This window comes from Caenorhabditis remanei, chromosome V, assembly GCF_010183535.1.
Source record: "Caenorhabditis remanei strain PX506 chromosome V, whole genome shotgun sequence".
In the NCBI taxonomy this organism is placed as follows: Eukaryota; Metazoa; Nematoda; class Chromadorea; order Rhabditida; family Rhabditidae; genus Caenorhabditis; species Caenorhabditis remanei.
The window spans coordinates 11,429,284-11,444,172 of record NC_071332.1 but is presented as its reverse complement, the minus strand read 5'-3'; the positions used below and the strand labels follow the sequence as shown (position 1 = coordinate 11,444,172).

At 38.7% G+C, this 14,889-nt stretch overlaps 4 protein-coding genes across 4 annotated transcripts; 3 read left to right on the top strand and 1 right to left on the bottom strand.

The window, feature by feature from the left end:
• Positions 1-295: 295 nt before the first annotated feature.
• GCK72_019061 (uncharacterized protein) lies at positions 296-2,327 on the top strand (the record flags this gene model as incomplete). Its single annotated transcript, XM_053732864.1, has 8 exons — positions 296-430; positions 1,058-1,192; positions 1,241-1,411; positions 1,461-1,625; positions 1,674-1,788; positions 1,832-1,965; positions 2,015-2,163; positions 2,249-2,327. The coding sequence occupies 8 exons, from the start codon at positions 296-298 to the stop codon at positions 2,325-2,327; spliced, it is 1,083 nt and encodes a 360-aa protein (XP_053581777.1).
• A 268-nt stretch (positions 2,328-2,595) lies between these two features.
• GCK72_019060 (uncharacterized protein) lies at positions 2,596-3,947 on the top strand (the record flags this gene model as incomplete). Its single annotated transcript, XM_053732863.1, has 7 exons — positions 2,596-2,700; positions 2,889-3,062; positions 3,120-3,257; positions 3,316-3,433; positions 3,491-3,540; positions 3,666-3,814; positions 3,866-3,947. 7 exons carry the CDS (start codon positions 2,596-2,598, stop codon positions 3,945-3,947), a joined length of 816 nt encoding a protein of 271 aa, XP_053581776.1.
• A 321-nt stretch (positions 3,948-4,268) lies between these two features.
• On the top strand, positions 4,269-5,443 carry GCK72_019059 (uncharacterized protein; the record flags this gene model as incomplete). The annotated part of the gene is made up of 7 exons (XM_003115458.2): positions 4,269-4,373; positions 4,417-4,590; positions 4,648-4,776; positions 4,847-4,964; positions 5,007-5,131; positions 5,176-5,324; positions 5,371-5,443. 7 exons carry the CDS (start codon positions 4,269-4,271, stop codon positions 5,441-5,443), a joined length of 873 nt encoding a protein of 290 aa, XP_003115506.2.
• A 248-nt stretch (positions 5,444-5,691) lies between these two features.
• GCK72_019058 (uncharacterized protein) lies at positions 5,692-13,779 on the bottom strand (the record flags this gene model as incomplete). The annotated part of the gene is made up of 12 exons (XM_053732862.1): positions 5,692-5,895; positions 5,956-6,600; positions 6,649-7,077; positions 7,125-7,467; positions 7,514-7,758; positions 7,823-10,099; positions 10,334-10,420; positions 10,591-11,070; positions 11,122-12,353; positions 12,668-12,866; positions 12,917-13,491; positions 13,680-13,779. The coding sequence occupies 12 exons, from the start codon at positions 13,777-13,779 to the stop codon at positions 5,692-5,694; spliced, it is 6,816 nt and encodes a 2,271-aa protein (XP_053581775.1).
• Between the last annotated feature and the right edge of the window lie 1,110 nt (positions 13,780-14,889).

Sequence of the window (14,889 nt, the reverse complement as noted above, 5' to 3'; positions counted from 1 at the left end):
TAAAATTTCTAGGGCCCGAAAGTTCAGTACTGAAAAAAATTCAAATTTTTTTTCGAAAATTCCCCGATTTTTTTTTGAAAAAGGTTTCTTAAGAACAACTTTTTGTAGGTTTCGAAGGTTGTTGAAAAATATACTTGAGGAAAAATATGAAAGATTTTCAGAAAATAAAATTTTGGACAAAAAATTGTAGTGGGAAAAGTTCAAAAATTCAAATCCGGGCCGACCGGGCCGGAGCTTTCTCGGCCCGGCCCGGAATCTTGCAAGTCTGAAATAAAACAGGTATTCAGCGACCGGAATGAACTTCATGAATAATCCTTCACCGGGAAGTGTCCCTTCTGGTTATTCAATGCTTGGATTCTGGTTGGACGGAACTAGGAAACCGGATTGTTACTATCCTCAGAAAGCGGGAGCAGACTGTTCCGAAAACAATGTAAGGTGAAAATCACTACTTAAATTCAAGTCATTTTAAGGCGTTCTCGTTCCTTGATACTAATGCTCAAAAGCCTTTTCTCAACTGGTTACCTGATCAGCCGGATGGGTTATGGAGACAAAGTAATGCGGATTGTGTTTATTTTGTTGCAAGAAATGGCTACGCTATTGGAATAGATGATATGACGTAAGCAGTTTACTTTTGAGAAAACGAACACTTTAATTCATTCATTTTAAAGGTGCTCGATTCGAATTTACCCAGAAATGAGCCTTTGCATGGTTGGATATTATTGTGGAAGCCTGCTTGGACCAGATACTTGGACCTAATAGTATTTATAAAATAAAGAATTCAGTTGTTTTTGAAGCAAACATATTTGAAGATCATGAGTGTAATTGTTTTCAGTCCAAAAATCATCACGAGTCGCGACTATTCATGCATAACAAAATCCATTAGAATAACTGACAGGGACTCATCAAACTATTCTTCTAAAAAAAAGTCTCATTTTCACTCATCCACCTACATTCAAAATGAACATTTCTCTCAATTTTCTATTTCTGCTGTTTTTTAATATTGAAAAATCGGTGAGAATTGAAACATACTGTTCCTTTTGAATACAATCCATTCAAGTTTTGTTCTCTGGATCCGAATGACTACAAAATGCTTGTCACTTACGGGAAGCCGTTGAATTTCTCAATATCAGCAGTCTATACAATCAGTTTCAAAGAGTGCGTTCAGAAATGTTGGCGTGATACAACTTGTGTGGTAATTATTTAAAACCTATTTTCTCCAACATATGGAAATCAGTTTCAGCTCGTGTATGACACTGCTCCAACTTGCAAGATGTTTGCATTGGAAAATCTAGGAAGTGTTCGGAAACTGAATAGCTCAAGTAATAGTAGAATAGCATTTCGAACTTTTTCAACTAGTGATTCATGCTCAAATATATCACAAACTCCTATACTAACCGGTGCGACAGTTACAGTAAGCATTGATTATCGATCAGATTACCATTTGATAATCACATTTTCAGGGGCGTACATATTATAATATATCTAATGTACTTCCAACTTACCAAGAATTCACTGTCAAATTGGATACAAAAACCAACATCTGGTCATTCAAACCGTCTTTTCATTATCCATGTGCACCGCCCTTTATGCCCGTAAAGCGAACAAATGGCGTATATTGTTTTGGGGTGAGAACAAGAAACATTTTTCGAAAACGGATTTTGATTGTTGTTCAGGTTATTCAAACGTATTCTTGTTTAAACAAGTCTCAGGCACTTGCTCAATTCTCCATAATGAATGGATATTCTCTGATGGTAATTGCCAATATGGGAGAGTATAATTGGTTGCTAGGTATGAGATGTTTGCTCAAATAGAGATATTGAACTCGTTTCAGGTACTGCAATGAGCTACTTATCCACTCAAAATATGAATACAACTTATTCGAAACTTGGATTCTGGATGGATGGCGTCAGGAAAGCCTCTTGTAAGTATCCCGCAGTGAGGAGTCCATCGTGTAACGGAACAAATGTGAGTCAAGTTTCAGTCATAATCGAGATGAATTTCTGAGTGTTTTCAGGAATTCGACTACTCGGACCCATCGGCTCCTAACCCAGTCTTCAATTGGATTCCTGGCCAACCAGATGCACTTCTCAATTCACCTCGAAATTCAGACTGTCTCTACTTACAAGTTTCGAATAACGGCGAGAATGGTGTGGATGATATACCGTTAGTTTATTTCAAAGAAATTAATATATTTTGAGATATGAAACAACGTTGTTCTTCTATTCAAAATCAGAATTCAATTTTGCAGGTGCTCCATGACTGTCCATTCCGAAGAGAATATGTGTATGAACGGTTATATTTACGGGACTCCGGCAGTGGCTAACTAAATTCTGTGTGGCTAGCTGCTCACCGTCTGTTTTTTTTATTTGTTCTTTTCATCATAATAAATGTTCATAGCCTGATCAGCACACCAGCAAGACATTATAAGACCACTTCGGAAAAAAAAACGAGAGCAGACTTTGTGTTTTTTTTGCACTTCCTTCGTGAATATTAGAATCTAACACACTGAATATGAAACTTCTTTCCTTATTTTTCTTTCATGGAATATATTTATTTTCCTTTGGTAATCTGACAACTATTCCGAGTAATTATAAAATGGTTGTAACTTGGGGTGAACCTTTACTAACAACTGAACCAACTATTCTGGATATTTCATGGGAAGAATGTTTACAAAAGTGTTGGAGTGATGGAAGATGCGTGGTCAGTTCCGATGATCATTCAGATTCTGGATAGAGAACTGACCGTAGTTCAATATACTTTTCAAAAGATCGTATCTTTTGAAACGGCTGCCGCATTGCCGACATTCACTGTGACTAACGGGAATAACGGAAGAGAAATCCACATTTTTCTTTGGATTACTGTAGAATTACAAGCAACAGTATTTTCAGATGATCTATGACAACACTTCAACCTGTGAATACCACAGTATCCAACAAGTGACCACTGTTCAGAAACTATCGGAAAATAATAACAGTCGAGTGGCATTCCGAGTGCCGTACTCTGTCAATGAAACATGTGAGGGATCCGATAATGAATCGATTTTGAGAAGTGGCACTGTTCAGGTGAGTTATTGTCTAATTTTCTCAGTTTTGGTCAGAATGCTCATGATTGATTTGCAGAGTTTTTATCAGGGCGCAGTACAAATGTTTCCGTATGAAGTGACTCTGCAGAACGATATCTGGAAGTTTACACCAGAATTCAGTTGTGAATTCCCATCTTCACCTGTACAACGTGGGAATGTAACAGTTTGCATGGAAGTGAGTACTTTTCAAGCGTTCCATTCTCAAATGAAGTTAGTTTCCAATCAAATCTCAGGTTGTTCACACTACGGAATGTATTAATAGAACTGAAGCCGCAGCAAAATGTGGAAATCTTGGAATTCCGGATAGTTTGATGGGAATAGCAAGCAAGGAAGAGAATCAGTATCTCAGAAGTGAGTTCTTAATTTCATATTTGTCAACTTGCTTTTCTGCATGTCTTTTTTCTTCAGGCATTTCGACGAACTACGTCTCAAAACAAAAAACTCCAACCTACTATACAGTAATTGGCATATGGGTAGATGGTGTCAGAAAATCAACTTGTAAATATCCAGCTGGGAAGAGTACATCTTGTAATGGATATAACGTGAATCTTCTTTCCCTTCTACCGTAATCCAGTCATTTCAGGAATTTGATTTTTCTGATCCCACTGCTCCCGACCCACAATTTGACTGGTTACCCAACCAACCGGATGCTCTCACTGCCTATGAAGCCGAATCCAATTGTTTATATTTGAGATTTGGATCCGAAGCCTACGTTGCTATTGGAGATACTCAGTTAGCATATTCAATCGACAAAATCAAATGAAACAGTTTGAATATTTTCAGATGCACTGACGTTGTCTTTCCATCTATTGACATGTGCTATTCAGGATATCTTTGTGGAAGTGACGCAGTAAAGAACTATTGATTTCACTTTTTGTTAGGGTTCCCATTCGAATTCATGTTTAGTCTCATGGAATATATGTTGCTTGATCTCGCACATGTTACATAAAATTCTCATTATTCTGTTTTTCTTTTAATGTTTTTTGCTTGCGCGGCCACCGAAATGATGGTCTCTTCATTCGTCTTTCGAAAAAGGAAACATCACTCGTTACTATGCGATCTCTTTATTTCCTCTTCCAAATCTTTATTTCTTTCATCAGGATTACGGTAGCAGTATCTTCCATGGATTCCTTTTGAAATTTCAATCAAGTTTCAGACAGTTTGCAACACTTCAAATCAGTACAGAATGGTAGTTACATGGGGAGAACCATTAGAAACTTCTGGTTCAACAACTCTCGATATTTCATGGGTTGATTGTGTTCAAAAGTGCTGGAATGACGAACAATGTGTGGTTGGTTTGACTGGAATTGCCCACGAGATAATGTCGTCTTCAGCTCGTACATGACACGTTTCCAACATGCGAGTACTACAGTATCCAACAAGTGACAACTGTTCAAAAGCTACCAGAAACAAGTGATAGTCGAGTTGCATTTCGAGTACTATACTCTAATGAAGCAACATGCACAGATGCCGAGAATGAACCGGCTTTAAATAGCGGAACTGTTATAGTATGTTTCTATAGAAATGTCTGAATTTCCGAATTTCATATTTTCTGTGAATTTAAGGGAAGTACAGTAGACGATGGAGCATACAATATCACATTAGAAAATGATGTTTGGACATTCCAAAGAGAATTGAAATGTCTGTTTCCGTCGAAAGCTTTTCAGCGAGAAAATATAAAAGTGTGCATGACGGTGAGTTCATTTCGGAACTATCTGTAATACATCATTTGTAGACAATCATCTGTTTTCTCTTTGCATTCAGATTGTTCAAACACCCACATGCATCACGAGAACAGAAGCAGAAGAAAGCTGTTCAAGTTTCGGAATTCCTGGAACACTAATGGGTATTTACAGTTCAGACGAAACACTTTATCTCAAAAGTTTGTCTTCCTTTCCTCAATTTTCTATATAAATATTTTCAGATATGTCATCCACTATGTTAAATGAACAAAAGACATCAATTACCTATGAAAGAGTTGGTATTTGGATTGATGGCTTGAGAAAGTCAACGTGTAAATCACCAGCACCGAATTGCAATGGATATAATGTTAGTTAGAAGAAAAAAGAAGCATTCATATAATGTCATTTCAGGAATTTGACTTCTTCGACCCGTCGGCTTCTAATCCATCGTTGTCATGGCGATCCGGACAACCAGATGGATTGACAACTGGAGCTCCGAACTCTGATTGTCTCTTCATGAGATTTGGAGAAGGTGACGAGTTCGGTGTTGGAGATATGCCGTTAGTTGGTTTGCAATAAGATCTCTATTCAAAAACTCTTTTTCAGATGCACAGAACCGACATTCCCTTCATTGAATATGTGTTATTCTGGCTATCTCTGTGGAAGTTTCCCTTCATGATCTTTATCTCCAAATAACATTTTCTTGTAGTAAAAATAAAAAATTTTTATTTGTGATTATCAAAGGTTTTAATATATTACATTCAATTAACAAAAAAGTACATGAGATTTGTTTTCAATAAAGTGGGAGGTTTATGGGAGTCGATATCAACGGGAAACGGGAAACGGGAAATTGGGATTTTCAAGCAGAATCTACGTTATTACTATTGCATTATTTAGATGGAGAAGGATTAAGGGATTCAATAAAAATTATTTGTAAATCACAATGTATTTCGGGAGAACACGATGTGGATTACGAACAATGTATTCGGAGAAGTTGAGTGTCTGGTATCCATATTGATCGCTGGAGATTTCATCACGTTTACGAAGTGGAAGTAGAGGCATTCCGATTCCGTCATTTGTTAGACTACCGGATGGGAAGTTATCTCCGATGTAATGAAGAGTATCCTCGCCCTGCAAATATATCATTTGTGAAAAAGAAGACTTGAAGACAAGGCGTCTACTCATTCTTACCTTTTCAGCATCAGAACTTGGCTGACTCATGAATCGATACGGCAATGTGTTCATTTCTCGAACTTTTCCAAGTGCCGTCTGGCAAATCAGCATATAATTGACACCTTCAGCAGATGGTTGACAATAATGTGTGCTCTTTTCGAAACTATCAGCCAAATAGATTCCAGATCCGAAAAGACTTCCGTTTCTGCATGCACTTGGTGGATCAACCAGGAATCCATTCTTCAGAATACTCATTAGATTCGTTGCCTTGGTTCCGTGCCACAAGAATTTCTGATTGTCGTCATTCAAAAATGGTTCGAATTTCGTTGTGGACTCTTTTGGTGCAATTTCCAAAATCATTTTGACCTTGTTTTGCTTTCCACCGCTATTGTAAATCCATTGAAGAATTCTCTGACTGATGTCGGATTCTGGAGTTTCCATACGGAATTCGCATTGCATCGCACTTCTGATGTAGTCAACACGATCAAGATCCTGACGGAATTCAGCTCCACAGAGAAGACGGGTAGCAGTCTCGATTTCTTGAGCACGATTGAGACGGGCACGGTGCTTGGAGATTTCTTCAACACTGTCAAGTCGAGTGAGATTACTGTACTCAAAATCGCCGGATGGAATCAGATTGTAGTAATCACTAGAGAGTTCACTCTGAAAAAATTAAAATTGGAAAACAAGTTCTAGTTTCCAGTAGATTACCGTTGTAATATAAGCATCCAACAAGTTTGACTCTGACAGAACAGTCTGGGCATCTGCCATTTGCTTGATTCTCTTTGCATTCTTCTCCAATTTATCCAAAACCAACTTTGCCTTCTCAATATTTTCCTTCGTAAATCTTCCGAATGGTTGACTGCTTCCATACATTTGCACTTGTGATGCGTATTGCTTCAGAGTTTTAGAGTCACTGATGTCAGCAATCATCTTGCGAATCGTGTCTTTTTCTGTATTTTTCTTCCATGCCAATTCGACTTCCGAGAGATTGGTTGGAGTGTTGTCAGTTTCAACAAGTCTGTATTTTTTGGACATTTCGTGGAAGTTGGCCAGTGGACACCATTCGTTTCCAGACTTCGATTTGAAAATTGATTTGAATTCTTTAGCGGCGAGTTCCAAACTGCTGAATGGAGTTGTCTGTAATGATACTGATGAATTATTGCTTTTGTTGTCAAATATCTCACCTGGAATTCTCCCATTCCCATTCCAATTCTTCCCCAGTTAGTGAACAGAATGTAAAGATCAGCATCTCTTCTTTTAATAATTTGCATGCGGTAGAAGTTATGGAATCCATATCTACCGTAGTTCAAATCAGTCTTATTCATCAGAATATTGAAGTATTGTTGAGTTTCCTCGCAGAAACTAACAGTTCCAGATGTGGAATACGTAGAGCTGACGTGCGGTTTCGGTGCCTCATTGGCTTTTTTCTTGTCGTTTTCAGCAGCCCATTTGGCAAGGAAATTGGCTGCATCTGCATCTACATCACTTAATGGCTCAATGTCGACTGGTTGAATTGTGAGTTTGGTGCTGGAAAATCAACATTAGAAAAAAGTAAACAATCTTTTGAACTTACTCTTTGACAGGTCTTGGCAAGGAGGATGCCTTTACAATTCTCAACATTTCATTCTTGATCTTTCTGTTCATATTCTTGGCGGCCAACTCAATTGGATTTGGATTTCTCTTATCAATCAAACAATCTATAATTGCTTTCTTATTGGAAGCAGCCAAATCGGCGAGAAGTTCCACATTTTCCCAAGCAAGTGGCTCAATGAGATAGTGAAGAGCATTATAACCACGGTTGTCACGAGCAGAGAAAAGCTGAAACAATTTCTTTGATATAAATTAAAATTTCAAATATTTTATTTGTTGGAAAAGTTCTTACCGACGGATCAGTGATATTCAACTTCTTTCTGTTTGGTCCAGATGATGGTCCCGCTTCTTTCTCAACACGCGCTTTTTTCGTTGGAGGAGGTGAGTCCTCTTCTTCGTCTCCAGATTCCTCATTTCCTGATCCATCTTGGTTTTCCTCTGCCTCATCTTCTTTCTCCGAGTCATCCTCATCTTCATCAGAAGATTCGGAATCTGACGCTACTGCGGCTGCTGCAGCAGTCGACGGTAGAAAGGCGCTAGTCGGTAGAAAGGATCTACCAGTCACTCCGAAACGCATTGGAACTACGACGCATCTCGGTCCTTTTGATTGGATTGGAGGCTGTTTTGGAAGTACAACTGCCAGTTTTCCATCACCAACAATGGCTTCAACAACTGATCGATTATTCGTCATAATTGCATACATCAGAGGTGTTCTTCCGAATTCATCAGCGACTTTCAGACTGGCTCCAGCAGCTCTCAACGCCCGAATGATATCAGGTTTTTCTTGAAGAACAGCGAATGAAAGTGCAGGAAGATTTCCGAATTCCAAAAGATTCTTGAATTTGGCAGGTATATCAAGTGTACAAAGGGCATCAATATTGATACGTGGCATGTTTTTCAGCTCCTCCAAGAATCCAACAGCATCAGAAGTCACCGACTTCTCATTCATATAGATCATAAGAGATCTGATCGGGTTTTCAGATGGGCTCTCCATTTTCTGATTCTTCCATGCAGTGGCTCCCATTTCATTTTTCAAGAAGTTAAGCACATTCCAGTTACCATGTTGCAATCCAGTTCGAATGATTTTCTGGGTTTCTGGCTGGTTGAGTCCAAGTCCACGTGTCGTGAGAATTCTACTCAAAACAGTTCTCTCAATTGTCTCCTCAGAGGTCAATGCTCCGAAGCATTTTTCAGCAAAAGTGTTGAGAAGATCATAGTTGGAATTGAGAACAGCTCCATCCAGAAGAGCTTCAACAGACTTTAAAAGTTGATTTGCCAAATTGAGTTGTCCTCTTCGCAAAGCAGCATCTATCAATTGGGCCATTGAGTTGGTATTTTGTCCAAGTACATCCAGAAGGACGTACACCATAGCTTCCCAACTACCACCCTTACTGACTACTGTAGCTGGAATTGTTGTACACAAGTCCTCCTCAATCTTCTTTTCCTTTCCATTCCATTTCCAGTAGTTTTCTTTCTCCTTGGCAGTGTTGTCTTGTTGTCCGAAAGCGTTTGGCTTGACAGCTTTCACGAAAATCTTCTCAGTAACATCAGCATTCGCTTGAATCAAAGTCAGAGCTGATGATTGTCTTCCATGATAAACGGCCAATGCGAGTGGAGTGTTTCCATCATTATTCTTCAAGTCTACGTGACACTTCTTCCTAATCAGTGTCATAAGACAAATTGTTGAGTTTTTGAGAGCAGCCAAATGAAGAATTGTGTTTCCATTGCAATCAGCAATCTCAATTTGATCCGGACGAACCAAAGAAGACAACAGAGAGACAACTGCAATGGGATCACTCTCTCCAAATGGAACATTTCCATCTTTGAAATCATTCTCATTTCCGAATGCATAATGAAGTGCAGTACGATTGTATTTGTCAACAGCTTCAATCGGACAACGTGTAGATAACCAAGCGATTGGTTCCAACACCGAATTAGCTGATCCGTCACAAGCGAGTGTAGCAACGTGGAGAACCGATCTTCCATCAATGTTATTCTCTCTTGGAACTCCTTTAGCTTCAATCATTTTGAACAACGAAACAGTTTTGTGACTGTTGATTCTTGCAGTGTAATGCCAAATGCTGTTTCCTTTTTCATCCTTCTTTTTCCAGAATTCGTTCGACGCATTCAACTTTGGCAGCAAATCCCACATTCTCATTTCAATCAGATACATAATTATGGTCTTATTGACTACTTGATCAAGTTCTTTTTCACGAATCGCATTATGAATTCCGTTGATCAAATGCATTTCAGTGGCAGTATCCAAAAGAAGTTCAACGACACGTGGTTTATCGAATTGGATGGCTTCGAGAATCAGCAGATCATCTTTTTCATTTCTCTGAGTGAGGAACTGCTCGATATTATTGTATTCTTTGCTCAATTTAATGAGCATTTTGAAAAGAGCCAAGTGATTTTCTTGGAATTTTCCGTCCTCCAACGGAACGCTCATGGCAAGTTTAGCAAGTGTGACAGCTGCAGCATTTTCAGCATTGATGTATCTTTGTGTGAGTTGGAATGGTCCAAGTCGGATGACCCATTCGAAGAGTTCATTGACAGAAGCGAGGAATGTCTGGAAAAAGTTAATTCATGAAAAAATACTAAAGCAACATGAATGAGGGAATTGGGAGGTAAAAGCATGGGAATATTGCAAAATATTCAACGATAAAACGTTGAATTTCCGAAAAGTGAACATCTGGTGGAGTGGGAAATGAATCAAGGACAACAGGGAAAGAGGTGTGCAGAAAATCTATGTTTTCTGTCAATTTCACAGAGGAGAAGATAGAAAAATGGAAGCTCTAATAACCTTCAGCTCATATGAGTCAATATGAGGAGCCTGTTTTGCGTTCATTTGGTGTCCAAACGTACGTTGGCCTCGTGCCATTCTTACATTCTGAACAGTGTGGAATTAGTCATCGATTTCTACATTACTAGAAAGTTTAAAAGTGCCATGTAATAAAGGCAGATTTACAACTATTGAGTACCGGAGAATTTGGGAAACTACCTCTAATTTGTGTTACCAATGTAATCATCGAAAGTATTTTTCCGTCTCTTCTTACCAACCTGATTGATTTCTCCTCTCAATTGTTTGTTTGGTGCCAATGCTTGATATTGCCTCACAGCCTCGACGATAGGAGAATATCCCGATTTATTAACTTCATCAATCCATTTTACAAACAAATCTGGAAGTGTGTCATGAAGATCTCTCAAAATTGGAAGAACATCGTATGCTGGTTTCGTCAGCGTCTCTCCCTTCCAAAGAACTTGATCTCCGTAAACTTTCATTGGAAGAGCCAGAATCTCGTGGAGGAAATTCTGGTGATTGGCCCATTTCTCGAAAAGTCTACGTTTATCTTGAACTTTCTCAAGCATCATTGTGAACAACATCAAGTTTCCGTTGGAGAGAGCAATATGAAGTGGAGTATTGTCCTGATGATCATAAGCTTCCACGTTGGAACCAGAACGGATGAGGATGTCAAAGCACTTTTTGTAGTCATTGAGTGTCATCCGGGTAGCGTCTTTTTCTGGAGCTTCTCCGGATCCCTGAAAATGAATAATTCGTTGTTTTGAATATGAAAATTTAATATTATTTACCTTCAAAATGACACGTTGTTGAGCAAAAAGATGAAGAGGAGTTTGACCAGTGCTGTCTGGGATACTTGAATCGGCACCTCTAGCTACCAAATACTCAATTTGTGAAGTCAAATCTTTATGCAGGTTCTCGTCAGCATACGACATTAAGTTCGACAGCAAAGTAGCTCCATTGTTATCCTTTGCATTGATATTTGCCTTTTCCTTGTGTTGTCCTTCCAAAAGCCATGACACAATTCCATAATGTCCTTTGAGATAAGCAATTGACAACGGATACAATTGCCAATCATTTGGTGTTGCAAGAATTTCCTCATCAATCGAAGCCAACATCTTCAAGCAATCCATGAATCCATAACCAGATGCGTAGTGAGCAGCAGTGTTTCCAGATGAGTCTGCTAAGAATAAACTGGCTCCCTTAGCCAGAAGGAAGGCTGCAGTATGCATTTGTCCGTTGAGCATTGCATGAATCAGTGGTGTTCTCTTTTTCTTATCCTTCGCCTCAACAAGCGCTCCTTTTTCAAAAAGTTTCTTCGCCATTTCGAGATAACCCTTTCCGCATGCAAGCATTAAGGGAGTGACTCGATTGGATCCAGTGGAAGTAGGGAGATCAACAAGAATTGTTGGTTCAGCCAGCAGAGCATCAACAGCATCCAATTGATTATTGAGAACTGCCAAATGAAGAGCAGAATTTCCAGAACGGTTTCTGGCGTTGACGATGGAACGATCCGGTCTAATTGTGCTCTCTCCATCGTCTCCCTTCTCCAATTCCAGCATTTCCTTCATCAAAAATGTGCAATTTGCAGCTCTACCTGCACGAGCAGCACAGTGTAGCGGTGTCTCTGTTTGTTTTGTCAACATTGAAACAGATCCTCCGTTTTTCAGTAAGTACTCTACTGGAGCGGATCCAGGAGCACATGCTGCATAATGAATAGTATACCAATTATCCTGATCTGGAATATTGATAGTTGGATAAACAGTTCTCATTGCTTCGAGCATATGAGTCGAGTTGGAGATGGCTGCTGAATGGAGAGGAGTCACGTTCTTGTTCATGAATGCCTTCTTGGCAACGGAAACAGGCAGAATCTTCGCAGGAAGTTTTTGATCTTTTAGTGTGCAACGATGAAGATCATTACAGTGATTTCTAGCAGGTCCTTGAGCCAAAGCAGATGCCAGTTCACGATGGCCCATACGAACAGCAGTAACGAAGTGAGACTCCAGTTGATTCTCATCGAATGCTGTAAACGAAGAATATGAAGTAAAGAAAATTGTTCATTAAAAAAAAATGTTTAGCGATATGTTTGAGTAATTAGTGGATGTCTACTGTATACTCTTTGTCTGTGTACTTTAGCATCACTGACAGTTGGAACCATTAATGGTAGTCCGGGGTCTGTGGCACCTTCGGATCCTACGACCAATTCTTTGTGAAACCAAACGGACTGAAAGGAATAGATTATTGAAATGTATTCCTCGCAGAATCAGTCTCTTTTTCTTTCGACCACTCATTTTTTTCAGTTAATCCCTTTTTTCTTTAAATAACAAATGCACTCACGTCCGTTTTGAATCTTGCATAGCTGGAATAATTTTGTGTATTGAATATTTTCCTGAATCAAACGAGTCAATGGATCAGGTTCATCGTTACGAGAGGAATAATTCAGAAGAGCGTTATTTCCTTCTTTTCCACCACGTCCCATCTCGATTTGTCGAGTGTGACGACCGATCATGTAGTGATTTTTGCGACCAGTTGTTTTCTGTAATATTTAATTTCAAAAAATATGTATTTGTCTATTAATATTCTTACATATTCCAACAAATTCGGCTCCCGTCCTGGGCGATACGAGTCATCAGTCTCCATTTTATGATTCATTTTGAAAAACTCCGTGGCAAACTTCACATCTTTCTTGCATGCTTCATAACAGGCTGATGCATCGTAAGTGTAGGCAAATGGTTGATAAATTGCCGACTTTTGGCATTTTTTAGATTTGTAATAATCCTTGATTTCCTTCATATTCTCCCTGAGAACGGCTCTGGTAATCCATCGATGATATACCGATGCACTGATATACTCTGGGACTTCGGCATCAGCAAAGAATGGATTTTCATCGTATTCAGTGATGACACGTGGCGTCAAACGGTCATTTCCTTTCTTTGTTGGTTTTTTCACCTTTGGTGTCTTCACTTTCGTTCCGGCCGCCTTTTTCCCGATTTTCTTGACGACTTTTGCGGAAACTTTGGATGTCTTTTTGGATGGTTTTACCCCTTTCTTCACGGTTTTCTTGGCGATGGCATTTTTTGCGGTCTTACGATGAATGATGGTTGGAGTTGGAGCTTGATAGAGCACCGCTTGCGTTCGTTGACGAGATGACTTGTTACGGGCTGGAAAAGAACAAAACTCTGGTTTGAAAATCAGGGAGGAAACAGTTAGAATTCGGAAGTATAAAATTCGAATTTAAAAAACTTTTGTTTTAGACTTCGAAAAAAAATCGGTAGAGATTTTGAAAACTGAAATTAGAAAACAAGAAGAAATGTTTTTCTAAAAAATTCATCTCAACTATTCAACTAACCTCCATCTCCAACTCTATTTCCAAGTTGTCCGTCTATTCTTCGAGCCTGATAAACGGTTCCTGCTTTCACATTCTTCTTCTTATTCACACGACGAGCCATTTTGTTCGAGATTCGGCTGAAATAAACAAGGAAAATTAGAGAAATAAACAAGTAAACAAAATAAGAAAAAGAGAAAAGAGAAAAGAGAAAAGAAGAGAGGGCAAGTTTAACATGTGTACTAAACTAATATATATTCGACGAAACTTCTGTATTCGTCAGCTGATAAGGTTTTTCATGTCCCATCTGATTCATGATTTGGAAAAAATTTTCAAAAAAAATCGTTCGAAATCTGTCTGCCAAAGAAATATTTGCCAAACACAACACCACTTTGACGGTCATAAAAAAGAGAAAAAAGAGAAGAACGAAAAAAGAATTGAAACGAGACATAGAGGAAGAGGGGCAAAAATAGTGTATAAGACAGAGAGACGCAGATATAGAGACAAGTTTCTGAATGTTGTGAAACCATGAAAAGATTAAGAGGAGTGGAGAGATACGGGCGAGAAAGTGTTTGTGTCATTTGGTAAACAAAAAAGTGTTTTTTTGAATTTTTGACCCTGGAAATAAGTTTGAGGAGTGATGATTCAGATTTTATGGGATTAATAGGTGCTTTGGGAAACTTACATTTTATTCTTCTTTAAAAATTCCGAATAACGATGTTTACGTGCAATAAATGAATGTGCATACTTACCTCAATGAAAAACTGAAAAACGGTAAAAACTGTAGTTCGTGGTGAAACCGCTGCCAAGATTTCATCCATGCGTCTTTGAAGGTTACTGTACCGACACATTTTTCTCGTCAGAAATTTGATTAATCCTTATAATTTCAAAAGAAGATTTAATACTTTTCGTCGCTTAAAAATAAAGATTTTTTAGTTTGGAATATTTTATTTTTCACAAACCACTCGTGACTTAGAAACGGAAACCTTTAAGCTTAGCAACAAAGCCCAAAATATGAAATTAGCTCGAAAAATTTTCGTATTCTGTAGGTGTGCCCTTCGCACCCAGAAAATCAAACATCGTCTCAAAACACACCCAAAAAAATCAGATCTGCGTGAAACCGAGAAGAGAAAACATGTCGCCGTGAAGGGTGAATAAATCTAAATTGTTCCCGTCGGAGTCGATAGAAATCAGCGGGAGAGCTGATTTCTATCATGTTGCCTTCTTTTTCGCC